The sequence below is a fragment of the Acanthaster planci genome, linkage group LG03 (assembly GCF_054643075.1).
Source record: "Acanthaster planci isolate LZ-2023a linkage group LG03, COTS_SCS, whole genome shotgun sequence".
Taxonomy (NCBI): Eukaryota; Metazoa; Echinodermata; class Asteroidea; order Valvatida; family Acanthasteridae; genus Acanthaster; species Acanthaster planci.
Window position 1 is genome coordinate 3,096,098 of NC_141779.1, and position 20,750 is coordinate 3,116,847.

A 20,750-nucleotide genomic window follows, 5' to 3' on the forward strand; every position below is an offset into this window, starting at 1 on the left:
TCTTATATGTGTTAAATATACACAGATATAAAGAGGAAAATCATTCTAAAGAAAAAATAACTACTACAACAGTTCTGATCTTGGAGATAGATACTAAAGAAGTCTATATGAATCAAAAACGGTCACTCAAGCTCACCGCCTACAGTTATTCTGCAAGTACAGGCTGACGTTCCAAGAGGATTTTCTGCCCGACAAGTATACTCTCCTGAGTCTTGAGGAACAGCCTGAGTAATCACAAGGCTAACTCGATTCCCGTTGATTAAGTACTGGTAATCTTGGGAATCAGGAACGACATTATCATCTTTGAACCAGGTAATTGTTGGAAAGGGATGGCCAGTGATGATGCACTCAATCCGAATGGTTTCACCTTGATGGACAGTCACATCATTTAAGAGTTGGCGGAAGTGGGGTGGCTCTGGAGCAACAGCTTGGTAGCCACCAAAACCCCCAATGGAAACAGTGATGTTGATTGGTGGAACCGGATATGCCCCCTGCTCTACCATATATCGTCTCCGTGACTCTGGTTCCATGGTCACCATGGGCTGTCTTGTCGACTGAATTATCATTGGCTGTATGTCTACATATCTTGCACTTTCCGAACCATCATCTGTGACAGTCTCTGTCACTGTCCGTGTCGTGGTGGTAGTCTTACGAGTCACAGACCGAACTTCCTCATCTTCAGATGCGTCACTCAGAAGGTTGATGTTGATTGGCCGACGAGAGTAAGAGATTCTCGGACTCTGGTCACCAATGACAACCCCACCAGGTGCTTTATCAACACCAATGCAAATTCTCATTTCACGACGACCCTCACTGATGTCACTATCAAGTCCAGGATCAACTACAGTTTGAAAACGGAGAAGAGTAATATTTTTGTAAATCAATTTTCCAACTTGAAAAGAATTATATGTACCTCATTTAGACAATAAATATCTTTTTACCCCCCAGCATTTTACACCCAAACCTGACGCCGTTGTCAATCAACAATCAACATCAACTGATTTCTTCATGGCATATTAATCATGACAGGTTCTTAGGCGGTTCCTGAATATGAGAAGCAATATATATTTACGTGTAGCAAAACCAACACTCTGGACCATGATACTTTGGAATGAAATTACACAGCATTTTTAATTATGACAGAAATTTAAAGCGAAACAGATTTGTCTTTACCTCTGACATTCAGAGTTCCAATGCACGTTGATTCTCCTGCAGGATTTGAAGCTTTGACCATGTAATCTCCTTCATCATTTGGTCTCACATTCCTAATTTCTAGGACATTTCGCCCATTCTCAGTCACCCTGATTATGATACGGTTGCCAGATCTTAACTCTTTTCCACTCTGTGAAAGAGAGATAAACCAGATGGAAAACTTTCAAAGTAATCAGAAATGCATTACAATAGCTAACTCTCGTTAACAGCCCCAAACTTTCCAAAAATCAAAACACAATCGCTAACATAATACATGCCCATTCCAGTTTATTGTGATGCATTATTTCAAAGTAAAAGATTATTTTAACATTGCTGTCACTGCACAGTAATTCTTCACAAACTCATGTCTAAGATTAGTATCATTTGTAACAAACTGGCACAGACCACCCCATGACCATCAGATCTGAAAATCTCTTGCATAAAGAGGGCAGATTTTTTACATTAGAGATTCAAAAGATTTCAGAACAGTGACAGGGAAACGGATTCCAAGCAAAGTGCTGCTAATGTTTTCACAGGGACCATGTTATACAATCACTTTACAACAACCCTTAAAATTGTACCTTTGTATATAAATTAACCTTACTTTCCATTTTCGTTATGCTTTTGTAATAGACATTTTGGGGCCTAATTGAATTTTAAGATAATGCCAATCTGCAAATTCATAGTAGAACTGTGATATCATCCAAATGTTACACTGATTTGCTGAATTGAAATATCTTTTGCAGTCATATTTGGCAGTCTTAAATTTTGATTCCTTTGGCAATTTATTATTGTGGGGGGCATATCGCAATAAGCCAGCGAGCAACCTTTTCTCAGAAATGTTTTCAAGGAGCAAATTTGGGGTTCAAACACTGACCATGAAAACGTAAACTGAGCAGTGTCTTCAATGATTTACATCACAGCAGAAGTACCCTCACTTCTTCAGAAAAGCTTGGACATTATTGTTCAAAAGGGCATTTTAAATTTGAGGAACTTCTGCAGGGTTTCAAACCATTTTCGTACATGGAAGATGCATTTGCTCAGTGCTAAAAGGTCAATTAGGCAAAAATGTAATTTCTGAAAGTACTCTTAGGGCCTTACACTGTGCAGGAAAGAGATATTTTACTGAAACAAATAACTTTTTTTCCCCCACTGTTTTATAAAACTTGTTTTTTGGGGCCGATATATTAATGTTAATGAAAAGTTCACTGCATCTTTTCTTTAGGGTGTTCAACTTTCTTACCTTGTACCATCTGACAGATGGGCGAGGGTGTCCAGACACACGACACTCAAATCTGGCATTACTGCCTTCATGTACCTCCTGGCTACTCAGACGAGAGCTGAATGTTGGAGGTGTAGATCTGACGACGCGTTTACTCTTGGGCTTGATGTGGATCTCAAAGTCTGAGGTGTAATCTTCTGGGGCCATGTTGAAGGAGGAACGGAGTGGTTGTTCTGTGTCACTTTGGACAACTCGTCTTGGAGCTAGAGTAATTGAAATTCAAAGGAAAGTGTGAGAGTGTTCAGTTCTCATGAGACAATTCAGTGAACACCTTTTTGGTGCAAAGAACTTACAAGTATTAGAAGTAGGGCACAAACATTGATGACCCATGTCAAAGACAGCAATCCAGAAAACTCACTGAGCAAGATGGCATCTAAAATGTATATTATATTATGTGATAACGCAATTAAGAAAAGACAGTTTGTAGCATTGAACAAAGCACACGTACGCTGGAGAACAGGCTTATGCCACAGTAAGTAGCATAAATCCAAGGCACGACAGAACATCAAGGAATAATTTGGACTGCTCAATGTGAAACAAAGTGCCTGAATAGAATATTCGATCTTGTTTATTAAGGAAAAATGGATCAAAAGAATTCTCCTCCAATCAACTGCTCTCACTACTCAATCAACACAGACAACTATGACACTGACGCAACATCAAAAACTCTCACGTCCAGTGCTGATATAAAAGGACTGAAACAAAAAAAATGCATAACAGGGTAAAGTAAGTGCAACTGCAATCTCACCTTCCACGATGAGTTTAGCAGTACAAGATGCTAATCCGGCAGGATTCTCAGCTTTACATGTGATTTTCCCATGATCCTCTGGACGGACACGCTGGAAAACCAACGTGCTGGTCCCATCATCTCTCACAATAATCTTTGTGTTTGGGGAACTATGCAGCTCCTCCTCATTCCTAAACCACCAGATTTCTGGTTTCGGGGTGCCGACAACTGTGACGTCAAACCTTGCCGTCTGGCCCTCTGGAACCCGACAGTGATTGATAAATTTGGTAAAGGTTGGTGGGATGCGGACCTCCATGATTCGCTTAGTTGCAGGTGGGTGTGGGACAGCCGATGGTTCTGGTATCCGATGAATCTGTGTCTGATGAGTACGGATGACTTCAGGTGAGACCTCTGTTTTAGTTTCTTTTTTCGTTGTAGTGGTTGTTTTCACGCTTCGACCGCCAAACGGTTTGGCTTCCTCGACTAATTTGGTTGTTACTGTGATGGGTTTCTCAGCAGCTGCAGATGTCCCCTATTCAATTCAAGAAATATCGCAATCTTTGGGTACTGATCACAAAGAATGTATTAACCGTAAATATGCAACCTGCAACAATCACAAATCTTTACTCATCAACATTTTAACATTAAAATTAGCATTTTAGTCTTCTTTTCTAAATCAAGGCTGTGCTATAAACAAAATAGTGAAAATAGTGAAAACCATGGATCCACAAACAGAAGTGAGACGATTTTTTCACAGTTCCAGAAAAACTTGGAATTAAAAATGTGGTACTTGCTTTTCAGATTGTAAGATCCTTATGAATAGCAAGAACTGTAAAAAAAAATGAAGAGTTGATCTCCCTAGCATATTAACCACTACCAGCCGGGGACTCCGAAATCGGAGCCGTATGGTTTATATGTGTGGCCGGGGTCTCCGAACTCGGACAAAGGAAACAGGGCCCTGTAACAAAAGACCGTACTCCGAACAAAAGACCAGGCTGCTGGGCATTACCGGCATTTTTTCACTCTCAAAAGTGGTGATAATCCAGCGTTATTTTGAAACCGTATACCAGGGTTTGGGGTATTTAGAGCAAGCGGATTACCACCGGGGACAAAAGCTCTCCACCACCACAGCGATGAGCCACACAGCACCGCTGCATGCTAATCTGGCCCCTATTGAAAAGAGGTCAGCAGTGCACTGAGCCAGGTTCGTGAACAAAAGACAGTTGTATAACACCGCACAATCTGGGCTCTGTTTACAAGGCTGCAGGCCTGGCTGAAATATTCGGGCGTCAATGAAGGTCACCTGTCAACTTAGAGTAGTGCCTGAAGATTACTCTGTGTGGCTATAAACGACTGTTAAATGGAATGATGAATTGTTGAAGGATTTTGAAAACGGAAAAAATGATAGTCATGCCGGCCCAGCATCCTCAACGTTGAAAAATGCCCCGGCCCGAAGTGGTTAATATCCGATGTGATTATCTTGGAGCTTATGATCAGTATTAAAGACTCATTTTGTTACCATGAGTAAAAAGAGAGATGAAAAAGTAGACCTTGAAATAAAAGATTCACCTGACGTTTGTTCAACAAGTAGAGTTCACTGGTATAGAAGAGTAAAGTACAAAGAGTGGGATGCGTAGAAGTCGTTCTTGGATCCGTAGAAGTCATTCTAGGACACGTAGAAGTCATTCTAGGATCCGTAGAAGTCATTCTTGGAGGATTGAGTTTCCAAGCAAAATTGACTACAGAATCTTATGGAAATCAAATTAGTAGACAAGGTATACCGATGCTACCTGCAGTGGCTGTGATGGCTGTGACGGTTCAGAGGGCTGTGATGGAGAAGATTCATGAGTGGACGTCCCACTCTGTACCTGCCCTTCAGGATGAGCCTTCTCTGCCTCACCCGGTGGTCTCTGCAAGACAGGGACGGCGTGGACTTGAGGCTTCTTGACTTCCCGCTTGACAGACAGTGGGAAGGCCACCTTCCCATCGTAAGGAAGGATTTCATCAATGTCCTCATCTGTGTCTTCAGAGGTATCCAGGCCCTGCTCGGCGCTGTAAGCACCACTGACGTCACCCCCGTATGATTCACTGAAACTCAGAGGGCATACTCCTTCGGGGGCACCAGCTGGAATGTACAAGGAAGAAACTTGAATCAAGTTGCTGAAAGGAACAGACTCTGAACAAGGTGTGCTGAACAATATTCTTGCTACTGTGTTGAAAAAAAAAATAAAAATACTATCACACAAAAAACAAGTTACCAATATAAACATTGATGCAAGATACCTGACAGATAAAAACAGTTATAATTGTAAAATAAAACTACACAGAAGGTATCGACAGTGTGGATTTTAACAGCTTATGATCAAAACGTTCTTCTAATTCCGTGCAAGTTAATTTTAGGGGAACTGAGTGAATACCCAACCAACATATACACATAGGTATTGCTAAAATCGTTTAAAAAATGACCAAATTTAAATATTACTTTAAGGTGAGGGGAAGTAACAGCAACAAACAAAACATTATTTAAAGTGTTTAAAAATATGTTACTTTTAGATTTGGAGAGGGTCTCTTTAGAAGTGAGGAATCTTACATGCTGTAAATGCATAGTACTGCACATTAATTTGCTTTGTACTTCAAATTTTTGATTGGGATTATTACACTGTTAATTCTTTTTCTACATAATATTTTGTTCACTTTTCTCAACTCACATATAACCTCAATCAACTACATGTAGGAATACAAATGTGACTGTGACATTTTGGAAGTATTTGCCCTAGCTGCATTTCTTAACCTTTTTGTGTGCCAATGTAAATATTCTGGGAGAGATAACTTAAGGTGCAGATCAAAACGAACAGATCAAAGCTACACGTACCAAACATGATAAATAATACTGTTATAAAGAGTGCAAACTGTGTACATTACAAATATTAGTAGAAACTAAAATACTTCAAGCTAGATGTATACTTACACACTTGTTATCCTTTGGAAGGAGGTTGAAAACAGGTGAAGGAAATCAGATGCAGTTAGCAGTTTTGAATATTGGGGATATCAACATGTGACTGAGGCAGGGTAGAGTCTCACACCATGCAGGTACAAACTACTTCAGGCAGGCAACTGCGCATGCTTTGCTGTCTATAATTGTCAGTGTGCATTTAGAGACAACACACAAATTGGAACACACATTTGACTCCAATCCATTCGTATTTTCATTTGGTCAATTCAGTTGGACACAAACACAGGTGAAACATCATGAATAATGGCATGTTTATTTTCAATGTTTTTTCACATAAACAAAACAGTGGGATAAGAAAAAAAAAGCACTTCGTCTTCATTCAAAACATGCCTGAGCAAAAAAAACAACAACACTGAAATCAACAGAATAAAAAACTGGGACAAATTAAAACACACATGGAGCCAACAGTTTGTATTAATAGTTCGGCAAGCATCATACCACACAGCTCACAAGACATGACAGGTGTGCAGGCGCTTTCATCGTTTTTTATTGACTTCAACAAAACATACCTTGTAACCTTTGCAGATTACAATGAACAAATACAAGAAACAAATTACAATGGAGATCAAGACATAACTTAACACAGTCTCATCCAAGAGTTTTGCTTACTTTGAATCTTCTTTGTTCTCTTCCCTATTATCTCTCAATATCTACCTTAGTGCGTCAAACTTGTCACATCCATCAATACTCATGTTACACATCATGCATTCAGTGTGGTACTGGGATTAGCAGCTGAGATTTATACAAGGATTGGAATTTACTCATTTGCATCTATGGCAAATCAAACCATATGGGTGTCCAAAAGCTGCAATAATTTCAGCCAAGGTGGCCAGAAGGCACATTAAAAATCTAGGGATAGTACGTCAGTTCTTGTAATGGAACCACAGTGGATGATAGGAGGTGATGTCTTAAAATAAACTTTATGTGCTAAGTCACAAGCTCTACCCCAAATGGCAGGGATGGGGATAAGGCCGTTCTTCACAATCATTCAGGCATTATCATGCCACCTACAAATACCAAGTTATCATTTATCAGGCTCTCACCGTACAGAGGTTCCTCTTTTCAAAACATCAGTATCATTTAAAGATGGACTTACCTTCCACAACAAGCAAGGTGCTACAAGTCACCTCCCCAGCCGGGTTGGACGCCTTGACACTAAAGCGCCCTGAGTCATCAGCAAACACCTCCTGTATGACCAGGGAGCTGGTTCCGTCCGGTTCATCAGTGATGCGCATGTAGGGCGAGCTCTGGATCTCCTTGCCCTCGTGGTACCATTTGATTTCCGGGCGGGGACTGCCTGTCACCTTGCAGTCAAAGCGGGCCGGGTGACCCTCGGTGACCTCGATCTTTTGGATCTTCTTAACAAACTTAGGGGGCACAGCCGCCGATTGAATTTCTTCAACTGAAAGGTAGGACACAGACAGAATAGTGAGATGCCGGGACTCACAGTAAACAGATTTTCTGTTTTGGTTTTTAAATGTACAGAATTTGGTCGAAAAGACTACTTAACAGTACAAATTTCAGTGGGTTTGCAACCACAATGTACTTCCTTAATCTCAGGGATGGAGAGAAGTGATGCATGATATGGATTACCTGTCATGAAGTTGTAGTTAATAGGTTTGTGGTATTAGGAAGCAACTGCACATTGCATCAGCCTTTGGGAATGGCACATGCATCTTTGGCCATGCCAATGCAACAAGTCAGAATTGGTCCAAACCGGTTGATACCAGATTTAGCTGGCTCAAGTTTTGATTTTACATGGGGAGAGAGGGAAATTGGTTATGAAGCTATGAAAGCTTGAGAGAGGGTCTGATCAAGGGATGCATCCCACTTCAATTGAAGAAATTGTGCAAACGTGCGGCCATGCCTGTCCCTTTAAAGCAAAAGCTGTGCAGTGCTGGATTGCTACATATCAATACAATGCTAAGTGCCCGGTGCATGAACATGGTTAAAATATGAATATGGAGTACCGTTATGTTTAAGACTGGATGAAGGAATCAGCAGTTAGTTTGTTGTTATACAACAGACGCGAGAGGTATATGAATGAACCCCAAAATATCTACATGTCCATGATCCACTGAGTCACCCTGTTCAAAGTGTATTGTTTTGCTCTTCACAATGATCAACAGCACAACGGTTTTTCTTGAAGTGATGGTCTGGATTGAGTTTCAAAATCAAGAGAAAATTCTCATATTGCTAAATTTCCAGTACACTTCTTAAACAATTTTTTTTGGGGGGGGGGAAGAATACTGACAATTGGTATGACATCACAGTACTAGAATTTATAAAACTACCAGGTATTTAAAGCAAATGTCTGAAGTGACTTTTGTGAACATAAGCTGATTGCATCAACTATTCATCTACCTCAATTAAATTAATTCACCTGCACCTCATTAACCAAATAGCATTGTACAATATGTTCACAATACAGCCTCTTTTGAAACCACAGAATGCAAGTTCACTTATACTGATTCTTTGAGCTTGTGACATATCAGCACTTTTTCTGCAAGAAATGTTTTTGATGCAGATCAAGGTGTAAAAATAAAATGTGAATGATGCATTGATTTATTATTAACATAGTTTATAGTTTTTAAGCTTTTTCTTTCAGTCTGAAATTGCATTCTTGTTTTTCAACACCAAGATACGAAGTAGGAGGCTGATTGAGTATGATTGGAGACTGCGTGTATGGTTGCAAACCCACTGCTTCTAGAAGCATTTTATTGTACAGCTTGTCTGTAAACCATTCCAGGGTTTTAGATCCATTAACGCTCTTACGGGGCACCAATTCACACTTAATGATACTATCAAACTTTGGTCATGCTTTGACAGAGAATAAAAACAACGCCAGATGACATCTTAAGAAACACTACATTTTCTTTTTGTTGTAACTAAAAATCAACCACAACAAACAGGACCTGACAACCTAAAAATGTTACACAAAGCATGCTGGTTGAAAATTAGCACAATATATCGATTTTACTTTGGTGACAATGAGTTGTCCTTCCACTAGGTTTTCTCTGGCTACAAAATCGAAAGCTCTCATTCATAAGAAATATCCTGTGATACTCAAATTGTACGTAAATTTGTTAAATTGATACCACCTGGTTGCTACAACATCTGAGGTCTCCAAATTGAGAACCGCACGTATTCCATCAAATTGAGTCATTGTACATTTCATGATCTAAATGACAGGCTACCACCAGCCGAGAGATACAAGATTATATGGGACTGTTCCTACAATGAAGTAAGGTACAGATTGGAAAGATCTCATCATTTTCGAATCAACCTGTTTTCGACAAAAATTTAAATCCCATCATTTAGGTTGCAATACACATAAAAGAAAAATTATTGCATTAAATAAAAATTTCAGAACTGAAAGACTAAGGAAGCACATTTCCAAATAAAACCAAAAAATGAAATTGAAGAATCTAAGCACAAAAATCTATTTTCCTGTCAGAAAACACTGCACTTCTAAAACAGCATACCATAAAAAGTTTGGCAATTTTTTTTGCAAACACACACCTTCAAACAAAAAAACCAAAAAGTAAACAACTACATTCTCATAAACTAGAATCTCTCTGTTTGTCTTAAAACAATCTTTGATTTCCTTGCAAGAATACCCTAAGCTGGTCAAAAATTTTAAGGTGACTTTTCGAGAAACTAGTAAATTTGTTTTACAACCAAGCTTCAGTAATGGAGTGGCTAAGAAAATGCATTTCAGACCAAAAAACTTATGCAAGAAACCTTCTGTTCCTTAAATATTGCGGCAAAACTTTATAAAACTTAGTGCTAAATATCCTGTGCATATATTTGTTTGTTGCTCATAAAAGATTACATGCTTTAGAAAAATTTATATTGCCTCACTCTATGTGTGCTTCACGCTTCAAACTAGAAAACTCAAAGGTAAGAGTCACATACATGCTCACTTCAAACATTTTTGGTGCTTTTGGGGTAAAATTTTGGAGGTTTGAATTTCATAAGTTTCTACTTGCATGATATTGAATTCATGTGCACTGACAATAAAAGCAGCTTTGCATAATTAAAAATCAAGTTTAGATATCTAGAATGATTTACCAAATTTAGCATTTGAATGTGTATTTGCTTGCACCGTTTCCACGATGCTCGTGAAATAAACAGCACCGTTGACTTTGGTAATGAAATTGTGTAATGAAATGACTAAATATTTCAAATAATTCAAAAAATTTATCAGCAAGTTTGAAACACATGTATTTTGCATATTGACAACTAAGATGCAGCTTGGCTGGTGATACTTTGGATACAACTAATAGTCATTAAAGCAAAGACTTTTAACAATAAAGAGAATAAATGACATGACAATGACAGGTTGCATATCAACTAGAGACACATTTGGCTAAGTGCACAGCTGTCATTCTCTGGGGGTTACTAATCAGTAATTAAGACCTTATCAGAAGAGAGCAGTAAAGTCGGTAACATTCTGAGGTAGCAGTTCATTTGAAAGCAAACGACGATTGTATCTAGGCAGTTAACTTATTCAGAATTACAAAAACCAGGTCATAAAGCCTACTTGACATTTTTGAATACTCTGTTGGCTTTTTGTCATTCATCATATAAATCTCAATTACAAGTATGAACTAACAACCTGGGCCATGTTCAATTAGCAGCCATTTGTCAACTATTGGTCAATTTCACTTGGTAAGCTGGCTATAGTTTTGCATTGTTTTATTACCAGTGAAATCAATCAGAGGTCACCAAATGGTTGGTAATCGATCCTGGCCTTTGGAGAGTGAGTGGTAGGATGGGATCACTAATCTTGGGTTTGGTCTTGATGCCCTAATTTTTTAGCATCTATTAAAATGCCACTGACACCAATCACGCCAACACTGCCGTGAACATGTATTAAAATACAGTCACCAAGCTAGCCAAATGCCCAACACCATCCAGCCTTCCCAATTAATAGGAAGACCAGCAAGTCCGAATCAAGCCTTCTTGGCAATGGCTACAGCACATGTCATCAACACACTGCTCTGACCATCCGTAGCCAAAGACGGAAACTCAAAATGAATGCAGCCAGCATCTCCTTTTTCTCAGTTAAAAACAACTTCCACCAATGAAGGATTTAGACTGCCCGGCACCACAATGCTAACTAACTAATGTAACTTTCTTCTCTGCGCTACACAATACCTGGCAGTGTGAGGTTGAACTGTCGCCCTTTAGTCAATGAATACAGACAGGACAAACAATCCCTTCGAATGAGCCAAGCTTGACAAAGTTATCTAACACTCTTGTTTTCGCCAATATAAAATGTTCAGAAATCTACGAGTCAAACATACCACTCAAATGCATTTGTTTTTCAGTAAAAATATAAAGTGAGATTTCATCATTATGCTAAAAATATCAAACTTGCACTATCACTACAAATTGAAAGCTTGAACAATTTCGTGTGTGTGTGTTTTAGGATTGACAAAGAGTCAGACATGACAAATACCTAAATGTCAAGCTTGTCTCACAGCAATTGCCTTTCATATCCAATCATCTTTTCAAAACAACTTTCAGTACAAATTTTTCCCAAAAGACGGTGTGCAATATCTTTAACCTCTTGTAAAGTGCTCAGTCCATGACTCAATTTCAAATTAGCAATGCTAAAGATTTGATTTTACATGTAAATATCTGCTACATCTGTTCAGTTCAAATCATTCCTACCTACTGGTCTTACTGCACAATGTGATTCTAATTACATAATTTTGAATAGTTTTTATAATTAACAAAGTTTAGTTTTCATCATAACACATTTTCACATCATTATTTGAGCACTAAACAGCAAGACTACAACATGCAAAAGAAGTGCCAAATGGCGCAATGAAGACAAAACTTTCCTTACAAAATCCTATAACTTACTGTTGTAGAAAAAAAAATTACTGTAAGACACTTCTGAGATATTCTCCAACTTGTGGAGTCCAATTATGCATATAGATGACAAATTACTTCTGGCCCGATTACTTATCAGTTGTGATCCAGACATTTTAGAGGAGCTCATGTTTCCTTCTACAAGTCTTCCCCTGAAGACTCACCTGCTACTGTCAGCCTAGCACTGCAAGCTACGGAGCCAGCCGAATTGGTCGCCTCGCAGGTATAAACGCCGGCATCCTCTGGGAAGACTTCGTTGATCTGAAGGCGAGCCACGCCATCTTCGTAGATCATGTGGAAGTAGCGGGAAGGCTTGATAAGAGCATTGTTGAGATACCAAGAGATGGATGGAGCTGTGGAAAACAGGGGAAAAAAACAGCACCATGGAGAAGCAGCTACACAACTTCATTATTTGTGCTAAACGGCAATTTCAAGTACACATGCACAAGCACACAACTGGAATGGCAGAAAAATGAAAAAATCTCAAGCTCCACAAGGATTTTGAGTGTTTGGCAATTTGAAAAGTCACAGAAGGGAAGTAAACAGCAAAAGGAGAAGCTGCGCAGAGGAAAAGTCGGGTATCTTTTGTAGCAGCTCAAAACCAAACTGTTGTCAGTCCACTGGTCACATTGCATAAACTTTGCATGTTTTAGGTCAACGAGCAGACCTCAGTTAGCTCAACCATGTGGATACAATACAAGCCAGTCTTGGGCCCGCAAACCCCTCCCAGTGAATATGAAGACTGTTCCCCACTTGCTTAGGGAAGATCAAGCTTGAAGTTCCAATCACACATGAAATTGACAAGAGTTAAACCTTGTTTCACCATCTGTGAAACAAAGATTTTAGAAGATTCAGAAGACCTTGAAATGATTACCTGGATTTCCCGATACTTGACAAGCAAACTCCACTGGGCTTCCTTCTCCCACCTCAATGTCTCTGATGGGAGTTTGGATAACAGGTGCTACGCCCCCTCCTGGCATACCAGGACCAGGTGCTTCACCTCCTGTAAGGTACATATCAATTATATTTTATGTTATGTACAGATAACAGGTGTTTGTATTTAGATCCTGTCCACTTCCAACCCAAAGTCTGCTACTGTGTAAGAACCCAATGAAACATGTCCAACTTCCAAGCCACAATTACATGCAGCTCTTTATAATGTGCCAGAGACTCACTGGTTGGATCCTACCTTCTTCATTCCTCCAAATTCCTCCAAACAAACAGTAGTGAATTTTGAAGGATTAAGAAGGGTTGGTGTTGAAGAAAAATGGAGCTTTTGCGAAATCTTGACAAGCTGAACAATCCTGAACCCCTATATCAAAGAGCTGCTGCAGTACAAATGTAGGATTATATTTTGCAATTGGGTTTCTCGACTCACGTTCTACAATCAGATGAGCAGTGTGACTGACTGAGCCGGCTGAGTTGATGACTTCACAGCGATACATTCCCGAGTCCTCAGGCCGGGCCTCAAGGAGAAGCAGCGTATTGACATCTTCATCTTGCAGCATCTTGAAGCGAGGATTGGTGGAGAGCCTCTGGCCAGCCTGAAATTCGCAAAACAAGAGGATAACAAACAGACATTAAAAAAAATAAAAATCAAAATGTCACAGAGTTCTGAGTTTTCAGAAACAAGTCCAACAGAAGTACCTTCACAAGTTCTTCCACAGGGTGAAGAATGACACAGGAATGCTTTTGTCACAATTTGGTTGAATAGCTCGTGACTTGGATTAAGACTGGATAACTTGAGATGCACTTGTCATGGACTTGACTGTAACACTGAAACAAGGTGGTTTCACAAGTTTTCTGGGTCTTTAGTTGATGACTAACCTTGAACCATTCCACACGCGGTTTGGGTGAACCGGCGACCCTGACAGTGAACCTCGCTGGCTCCCCTGCTGGAACCACCGTCTTCTGAGGCGGCATCACAAACTCAGGAGCCTGACCCTGAGTGGACTTGCTTGTGTGTGATTCTGGTTGGCGGAGGAAGGAAAAATGGTTCCATGAAAACAGTAAAAAAAAAAAAAAAACAGGAATTCATTAACCCAACAACTTGATTTTAACTGTTACTCTTGATTTAAAAGAATTATTATTTGATAAGCTTTCTCATCTGTTCAATTAACAGTGGTAAAAACAAACAATTCAACACCATCTCAAAAGGAATAATAATGAAAAAACACTCCTTAAAAGCTTAATGAACCTGAAGCCGGATTAACGTTGGCACATGTTAACTAGTCAGCTTTTAAAACTTCAGCATGTCTGCACGTGTGCATGACAAATATGCCCAGGAAATGAATGACAAAAAGTGTGAAACCATAAGACAACAGGTGTACCATTAGATATTAGGTTTGAAGAAATATGTTGGTCCAAAATAATTACATTGTGTGCAGCATGTTTCTGATATATGGTCCAAATTCTGGGGGAAGTTACAACTGTTGTCTTTGAGTAACAGTATGATAAAGCTGGAACAAATGTGGCATGAAGTGTGCTTTGCAAAACATGGAAAATCTATCGAGTCATCAGTGTTCTTTATGAGTATTACCGCAAAGTTTGTCTGAGCAAACAAGTTTGAGGGAAACTGTTAGCTAATTTTTGATGTTTTACTGCACTACAAATACAGTCGCCCTGTGAGAGAAAAGAGTTAATGTTGGAGAGAAAAGATCATAGTGGAAGGAAAGGCCACCGTAATGTGGAGAAGAAAGCGACAGAGATGGATGCTGTGATGTAAACCCCTGAAATAAAACTACTTTGTTGGTTTCTGCAGGAAAAGGTGAATTTCGTTAGTCAAGAAGAGGTTCAGAAAGTATTGGAAGAGTGCACACTTGCTGAAGTAAACAAGTGTGTCCTTTTCTTCAGAGTGAACATTCAATTATTATAAAAATGACTGTGTTCCAGTGCAAGAAAATGGATATTTTCTGATCAAGCTCCAACCATGACGCATTCAAACACCAACTGCAAAGCAATGAAGGAAAAGTTTTTGTGAACTACACTGAGAAGATGCCTTCAAGTGCTTGTAGAAGAAAAACAGAAGATGGCGGTGCATAAACCTTAAAAGCTGTGAATTCAGCAGGCCAAACTAGGACTATTAACCCGAACTCCATTCTAAATGCCCAGCAAAATCTATCCTGAGTAACAGATGGCCGACTCCATGATAATATTTTGACGGGAAGAAATGCTTTTACCCTGTTCAATCAGCATGACATGATCTAACAGCTTGCTTGCTGTGGGACCAAGTAAGATTCAGCGAAGTGAGGTTTTTTATTGACAGATGAGAAGAATGTTAGTGCGATGACAGCAATCTGTGTTAGGAATCGAGCCACCTTTGATCACAATCTCAAAATCACAAACACTACCTTCAACAGTTAGACATGCAGAGCAAGTGGCTTCTCCCTCGCTGTTTTTAATCATCACTTTGATCATCCCTGAGTCATCGGGCAAAGCCTCAGGGATAAACAAGGAGCTGCAGGTGTTGTCGACAAGAACCTCAAACTCTTCCGAATGGTGAATGAGGGCACCGTCCAAGTACCACTGCACTTCTGGCTTCGGTGAGGCGACGAATTCCACCTCGAAGAAGACATCATTGCTCTCTTTACAAGTGAAGTCATCAAGCGGGACAATGATCTTTGGAGGCATGGGTTTTCCCGAGCGACGAGACAGATCTCGATTGATGGCTCTGACTTCTGGCTCATCCTCAGATTCCTCCTCTTCCTCATCACTTGATCTTAATGAGCTGGATCCTTCAGATCGCCCATATTCCCTCCCATGTTTTCTAGCAGAGTCTGGGGTCAGGTATTCTCCATTATCTTTGTTTTCAGCTTTGGCATCTTCTGGTGTCAGGTAGCCATCTGAAGAAGTTGCTGAGGGTGACCGTTTCTTCTTTGGTTCCGAGTGAAGCTCTTCGTAATAATCTGCTTCCGAGGAAGAACCTGGTGGACTGCCCTCTCTGGTACCATCTTTACCTTCCTCTTCGTCAGATGGCAGGAAGAGATCTTCAATCTTTGTCTGGATGGGTTTTGCATGTGCGTCCTTCTGTATCACGGCTTTCTCATAGATATGGTCTAAATCAGAATCACTTGAGGACCCTGATGAACCCTCCTTGGCTGTTTCTGCTGGGTGGAAAGTAATGTTTGCTTCATACTGACGATCTATTTCATCACTGCTTGACATCTCTGAACTGCTTTTCTGATGTGGCTGGTAAGCAAGAACTTCCAATTTGACTGGCTCAGGGCCTGTCTCTTTCTCTGTATTCACAACCTCATCAACCAAAGCCTCCTTTTCATCTTCTGATTCTGAGCTGAAGGGCAAGGTACTGTCAAAAGACAATGGAGCAGCAGCAAGGTCCTTATTAATTTGCTCAGGCTTGGCAACATCTTCAACAAGCTTGATCTTCATCAGGAAGACTTCTGCCCTGTCAGTATGAATGCGAGCTTTCTGGTCTTTTGCAATGGGAGATTCCATAGATGCAGCAGGAGTTGGCTTGGATGGTTTCGAGGCGACTGGAGGGGGGGCTTTAGGTTTAGGCTTGAGAGGTTCTTTTGATTTGTTTTCTTCATGCATTTTTGCAAAACGTTTCTCAAGCTCACTCATGGGCTTCTGTTCCTCGGCTACCAAAAATAAAAATTGTATTACGAAAAAACAAAATAATTAGTGAATAAACAACAACTGGGGCATGCAAAAAATGAACTTGTTACTATCAGGTATGTTATAACAATTGCATAACAAATTGGTCCAAAATGCAAAACCTGCCATTCATACTACAGTACATGCACCAACAAACGGGTTTCAGAGGTGAACTGGCATCAACAAAATAAGATTTGATCAGAAACTGATGGAACAGTTTTTAACTGTAAAGGATAAGACTAACAGTAAATAGTGTGGAAGCGAAGTCTCTGCCCCTCAAATGATATTTTGGTAAGGAAATCACAATCTTAAGGGAATTAGGACCTACTTTTGTCTTGTTTAGGCATCACTGATACGGGCTTATGTCCCTTTCTGGCTTGGAGTGCTTGCTGAAGTTCGGGAGACATCTCTTCATGTTTTAGTTCTGGTTTCACCACTACGCCAGATTTGAACTCTTCATATAGGAACATAGCAGACAAAAAAAGGCTGCATGTCAGCAGGGATACGGACAAATCTAAGGAGGGCGCATGGTCTTGCGATCTGGTGTTATAGCAGGGAATTTCATGCAAGATCATTTATCAGGCATTAGCTACGTTTATGCAGGACACATCACATACTAGGAATCTGTCAGATGCAAAAACCATTCTTATCACATCATGATGCCTAAGTCCAGTTGCCTGTTCACCATGAGCTACTAAGAATATTTGCCTCAACATGAATACCAGTATGTAGTTTTAACAAAACGATTAAGTTTATAACAATTTGAGTACTTAGCACATAAACATTTTAAGTGCATTATGTGGTTTTGATTTTTAAAATTGTTCCTAGTATACAGCTGACAAAGACCATTGCTAGAAAGAAATGGTGAAATTTAAGGACTAGAGAAATGCACTTAAAATGTTTGTCCATCCAACATTAAGAAACGGTTCAACGGTGTTGTTTTCATTTCATCTCTGCCTCTTACCCATGCCGGTGCGTTTGAGCTGTACCCCTTGGTCCGTCTTCCTGAAGACATGGAGTCGGGTCTCGTGGGAGATCATGCCAAACTTGTTCCTGCCTACCACCTTGTAGATGCCGCTGTCTGTTGGCCTGGTCTTTGGGATGTCCAGGTAATGCAGGCCATCAAACCAGATCTTCATACGGGAACCCTGCATTCAAATAGTACACTTCACTGGTCAGTTTATCTCCCTACGTCCTTTCATCAAAGAAGCACTTGGAAAACCATAAGCTTTCTACACAAAAACCGACTTGTTACTTTCAACTTACAGAAATTAGAAAACAGAAAACAGAAACAGTATGCCTCTTCAAGTTCCCCTGACAGGCATTCAACAAATCCGGAAATATTTTGATGAATCAAGTATTATATTCTTCTCCATCACACTGAGCATCAGATGCAAGAACGCAAAAAAATTTAACTTTTCTGTCCTTGATATTAAAAAGCAGTTTTTACTGAAGACAGGCTTGAAACTTCCTTAAAGATATCTGTCAATTTATAAACTTTATTAAAACATACCCCTCGAACATTATCAGAGGGACAAAAATGACAGAATATAAAGAACTCACATCTGCTTGCATGATGTTATCCTTGTACCAGATGACCCTTGGCACCGGATTGCCGGTGAGCCTGACTGTGAACCGGGCCGGTTCACCCTCTATGACCTCACAGGGTTCTGGGAGGGTGACAAACTGAGGTGGGGATGGGGCATCAACTTGCTCCATCCCACCAGTGTGCTGCCTACCCCTGAAAGATGACAAGATCATAAGGGTTACGGAATACTGGTTATTCAAGCCTTAGGAATTTGGGATTGACATGAAATGCGATTCTTCCTACCTTTCTTGAACTTTCCTTTTCAAAGTAAAGCCCACTGCATCTCAGGGAATGCCATCTTCAAACTGTCACCAAATGGAGCACAACCCATGTTGAACAAGTGCATCCTTACATCAAGAAGTATGAAACGAAGACCCCAGACAACAAAAGCATCATGCTGATGGTTTTAGTAAGCCTCAAAGTTTCTCAATCCCTGTGTTTTTTCATTACCCAGTTACTTGTCAACTTACTCTGTCTTGAGGTACTCCTCGTATTCCAGTGTCTTCTCAATTCCTCGCATCTCCTCAGGCAGTTGGGTGTCAAGAATCAGAGCTTGCTGGGCTATTAAGTCAATTCATAAAAACACCATCAATTGTTTTCCCTGACCCTTACTAACACAGCACTTTGACAACAAAGCTTCAAAAATGTAACAATGCAGTAAACTATAAATACATTTTTGCTTCAAAAGTGGGACATGACGACCCCTTGGAGTTAGAGCAGCCAGGATGTACATGACAGACAAAGCTAGTAGAAATACATTGATGGTTTCATTGAATGCTTCAGTGTTGTTTCTCACAAAGTCAACACCTTAATCAACAACCTGTACGCACTACAGTAACTGTCCCCAAGCCAGTTCCACTTACCTCTGCAGACAAGCTGTCCACTTGTTTCAGCTCTTCCGCTCTCATTCTGAGCAACACACACTATAGTTCCGGAGTCCTCAGGGTAGATACCCTTCATGTTTAATGAGCACAGGCCGAATTCATGCTTTGTTTTGATCCTTGATCCTGAAAACCCAAGACAAACCAAAAATCGTTTGCAATCTAGGCCCTATACAGACGAGAGGGGACTTGATGACGTAATCCCATACATGCATCAGTTTTGCATTTACCTAAAACACCCTCACTGTGTTTGCCAATATCCTTCCATGAAAAAACTTCAATTTACGTGGAATGAAACAAGCCAGTTAAACATATGACAAAATTCAAAGTTTCACACATTTTGGTATTAAAAATGTTTTCAATGTGGATTGGAATATGTCGGATGTATGGAACAAGAGAATCAGCTGATCTGATGAAAAATATCCCATTTTTATGAACACATAACCCTTTAAAAAGATTCTGAAAATTTTTTCCATTTGTGTAATCTGCTGTGAGCAAGGCCAAGAGAGGGCACAATTTTCCTAGCAACAGAGGCTCCTTGTTGGGAACTACCCTTCACTGGTTCACAAAACAACTATAAAAATGCACGCATCTGAGTCGCAACGCTACCAACAAAATGAACACTTCCTACTATCCAGTGGCTCTCTCAACCAACGAGAGGGTGCTTCTGCTCAAGGCGGATACTGTGAGATACAAGGGAGCCTTCAGCTTCTGAGTTTAATGGAATTGAGTTCAAGCTGAATTTGAAGTGCTTCAGTATCAGGGGAGAGGGAGAGTTTAAAGGAAGTCTCACCAGTGATGACTGGTCGGTTGTTCTGCAACCACTCCACCTTCATGGTGCTATCACTCGCTGGTTCCAGTTTGCAAGCAAAGTGAGCCGTCTCTCCCTCCTTCTTTGTGACGCTGTTCAAGGGGACGACAAACTTGGGAGGGGGTGCTTTGGGCTCGGTGTAAATCCTTGCTGGCTGGAAGTGACCACTGCTGCTCGTAAACAAAGCGGGGAAAGTGATTATAATATAACCCCCCATAAAGATTCACCAAAATCGGAATCTGCCTTCGCAACTTCCTTCTGTCTTCTTTTTCTTTGCAGTGCTCCTTGCAGTGTTAGTTTCCCCACTTTAACCCTTAACCCTAACCCTGCCAGATGCAGCACAGTGTATCAGGTAGAAAAGTCTGCTGCACTTTGATTCACTGGGCAATCAACAGCAGATGAACACACTGGCCATGTTGAGACGATGGGAGCAAGTCCCATTGAACGATGCCACTGCTGGATCTTGTGGCGACTGGCAACCACAGACTCCCAGACTGTTTGACCTTGGGGAGAGTTGATCTGTTGACTCTTGTAAAACTCTGCAGGCAAGCCACTTGGACAAATGATGCAGACTGATATGTCTGGCGTGGTTTCTGGCCAAGTACCCATGAGGGTTAGAATAAAAAACTAATGGTGTGCTTTCACAGATATTAAACAATACTTTAACCACTTCGGACCGGGGCATTTTTCAACGTTGAGGATGCTGGGCCGGCATGACTATCATTTTTTCCGTTTTCAAAATCCTTCAACAATT

The 20,750-nt window shown here is 40.3% G+C and overlaps 1 protein-coding gene across 19 annotated transcripts in view; it reads right to left on the reverse strand.

Annotated features, from left to right (window-relative positions):
- LOC110985841 (uncharacterized) overlaps positions 1-20,750 on the reverse strand; it is a 184,939-nt gene that overhangs the window by 53,954 nt on the left and 110,235 nt on the right. For 16 of the 19 annotated variants that reach the window (XM_087134457.1, XM_087134460.1, XM_087134461.1 and 13 more), the window contains 17 exons: positions 19,979-20,166; positions 19,168-19,311; positions 18,775-18,865; positions 18,280-18,457; positions 17,681-17,864; positions 17,045-17,170; positions 15,450-16,700; positions 13,927-14,069; positions 13,478-13,643; positions 12,974-13,102; positions 12,264-12,452; positions 7,310-7,615; positions 4,991-5,325; positions 3,222-3,732; positions 2,435-2,676; positions 1,174-1,342; positions 137-841 (listed from right to left, as the gene is read on the reverse strand). In XM_087134457.1, the coding sequence (XP_086990583.1) occupies positions 137-841; positions 1,174-1,342; positions 2,435-2,676; positions 3,222-3,732; positions 4,991-5,325; positions 7,310-7,615; positions 12,264-12,452; positions 12,974-13,102; positions 13,478-13,643; positions 13,927-14,069; positions 15,450-16,700; positions 17,045-17,170; positions 17,681-17,864; positions 18,280-18,457; positions 18,775-18,865; positions 19,168-19,311; positions 19,979-20,166 (5,057 nt within the window). The remainder of the gene's footprint in view (positions 1-136; positions 842-1,173; positions 1,343-2,434; positions 2,677-3,221; positions 3,733-4,990; positions 5,326-7,309; positions 7,616-12,263; positions 12,453-12,973; positions 13,103-13,477; positions 13,644-13,926; positions 14,070-15,449; positions 16,701-17,044; positions 17,171-17,680; positions 17,865-18,279; positions 18,458-18,774; positions 18,866-19,167; positions 19,312-19,978; positions 20,167-20,750) is intronic. The other 3 variants (XM_087134464.1, XM_087134466.1, XM_087134473.1) reach the window with 3 other exon arrangements.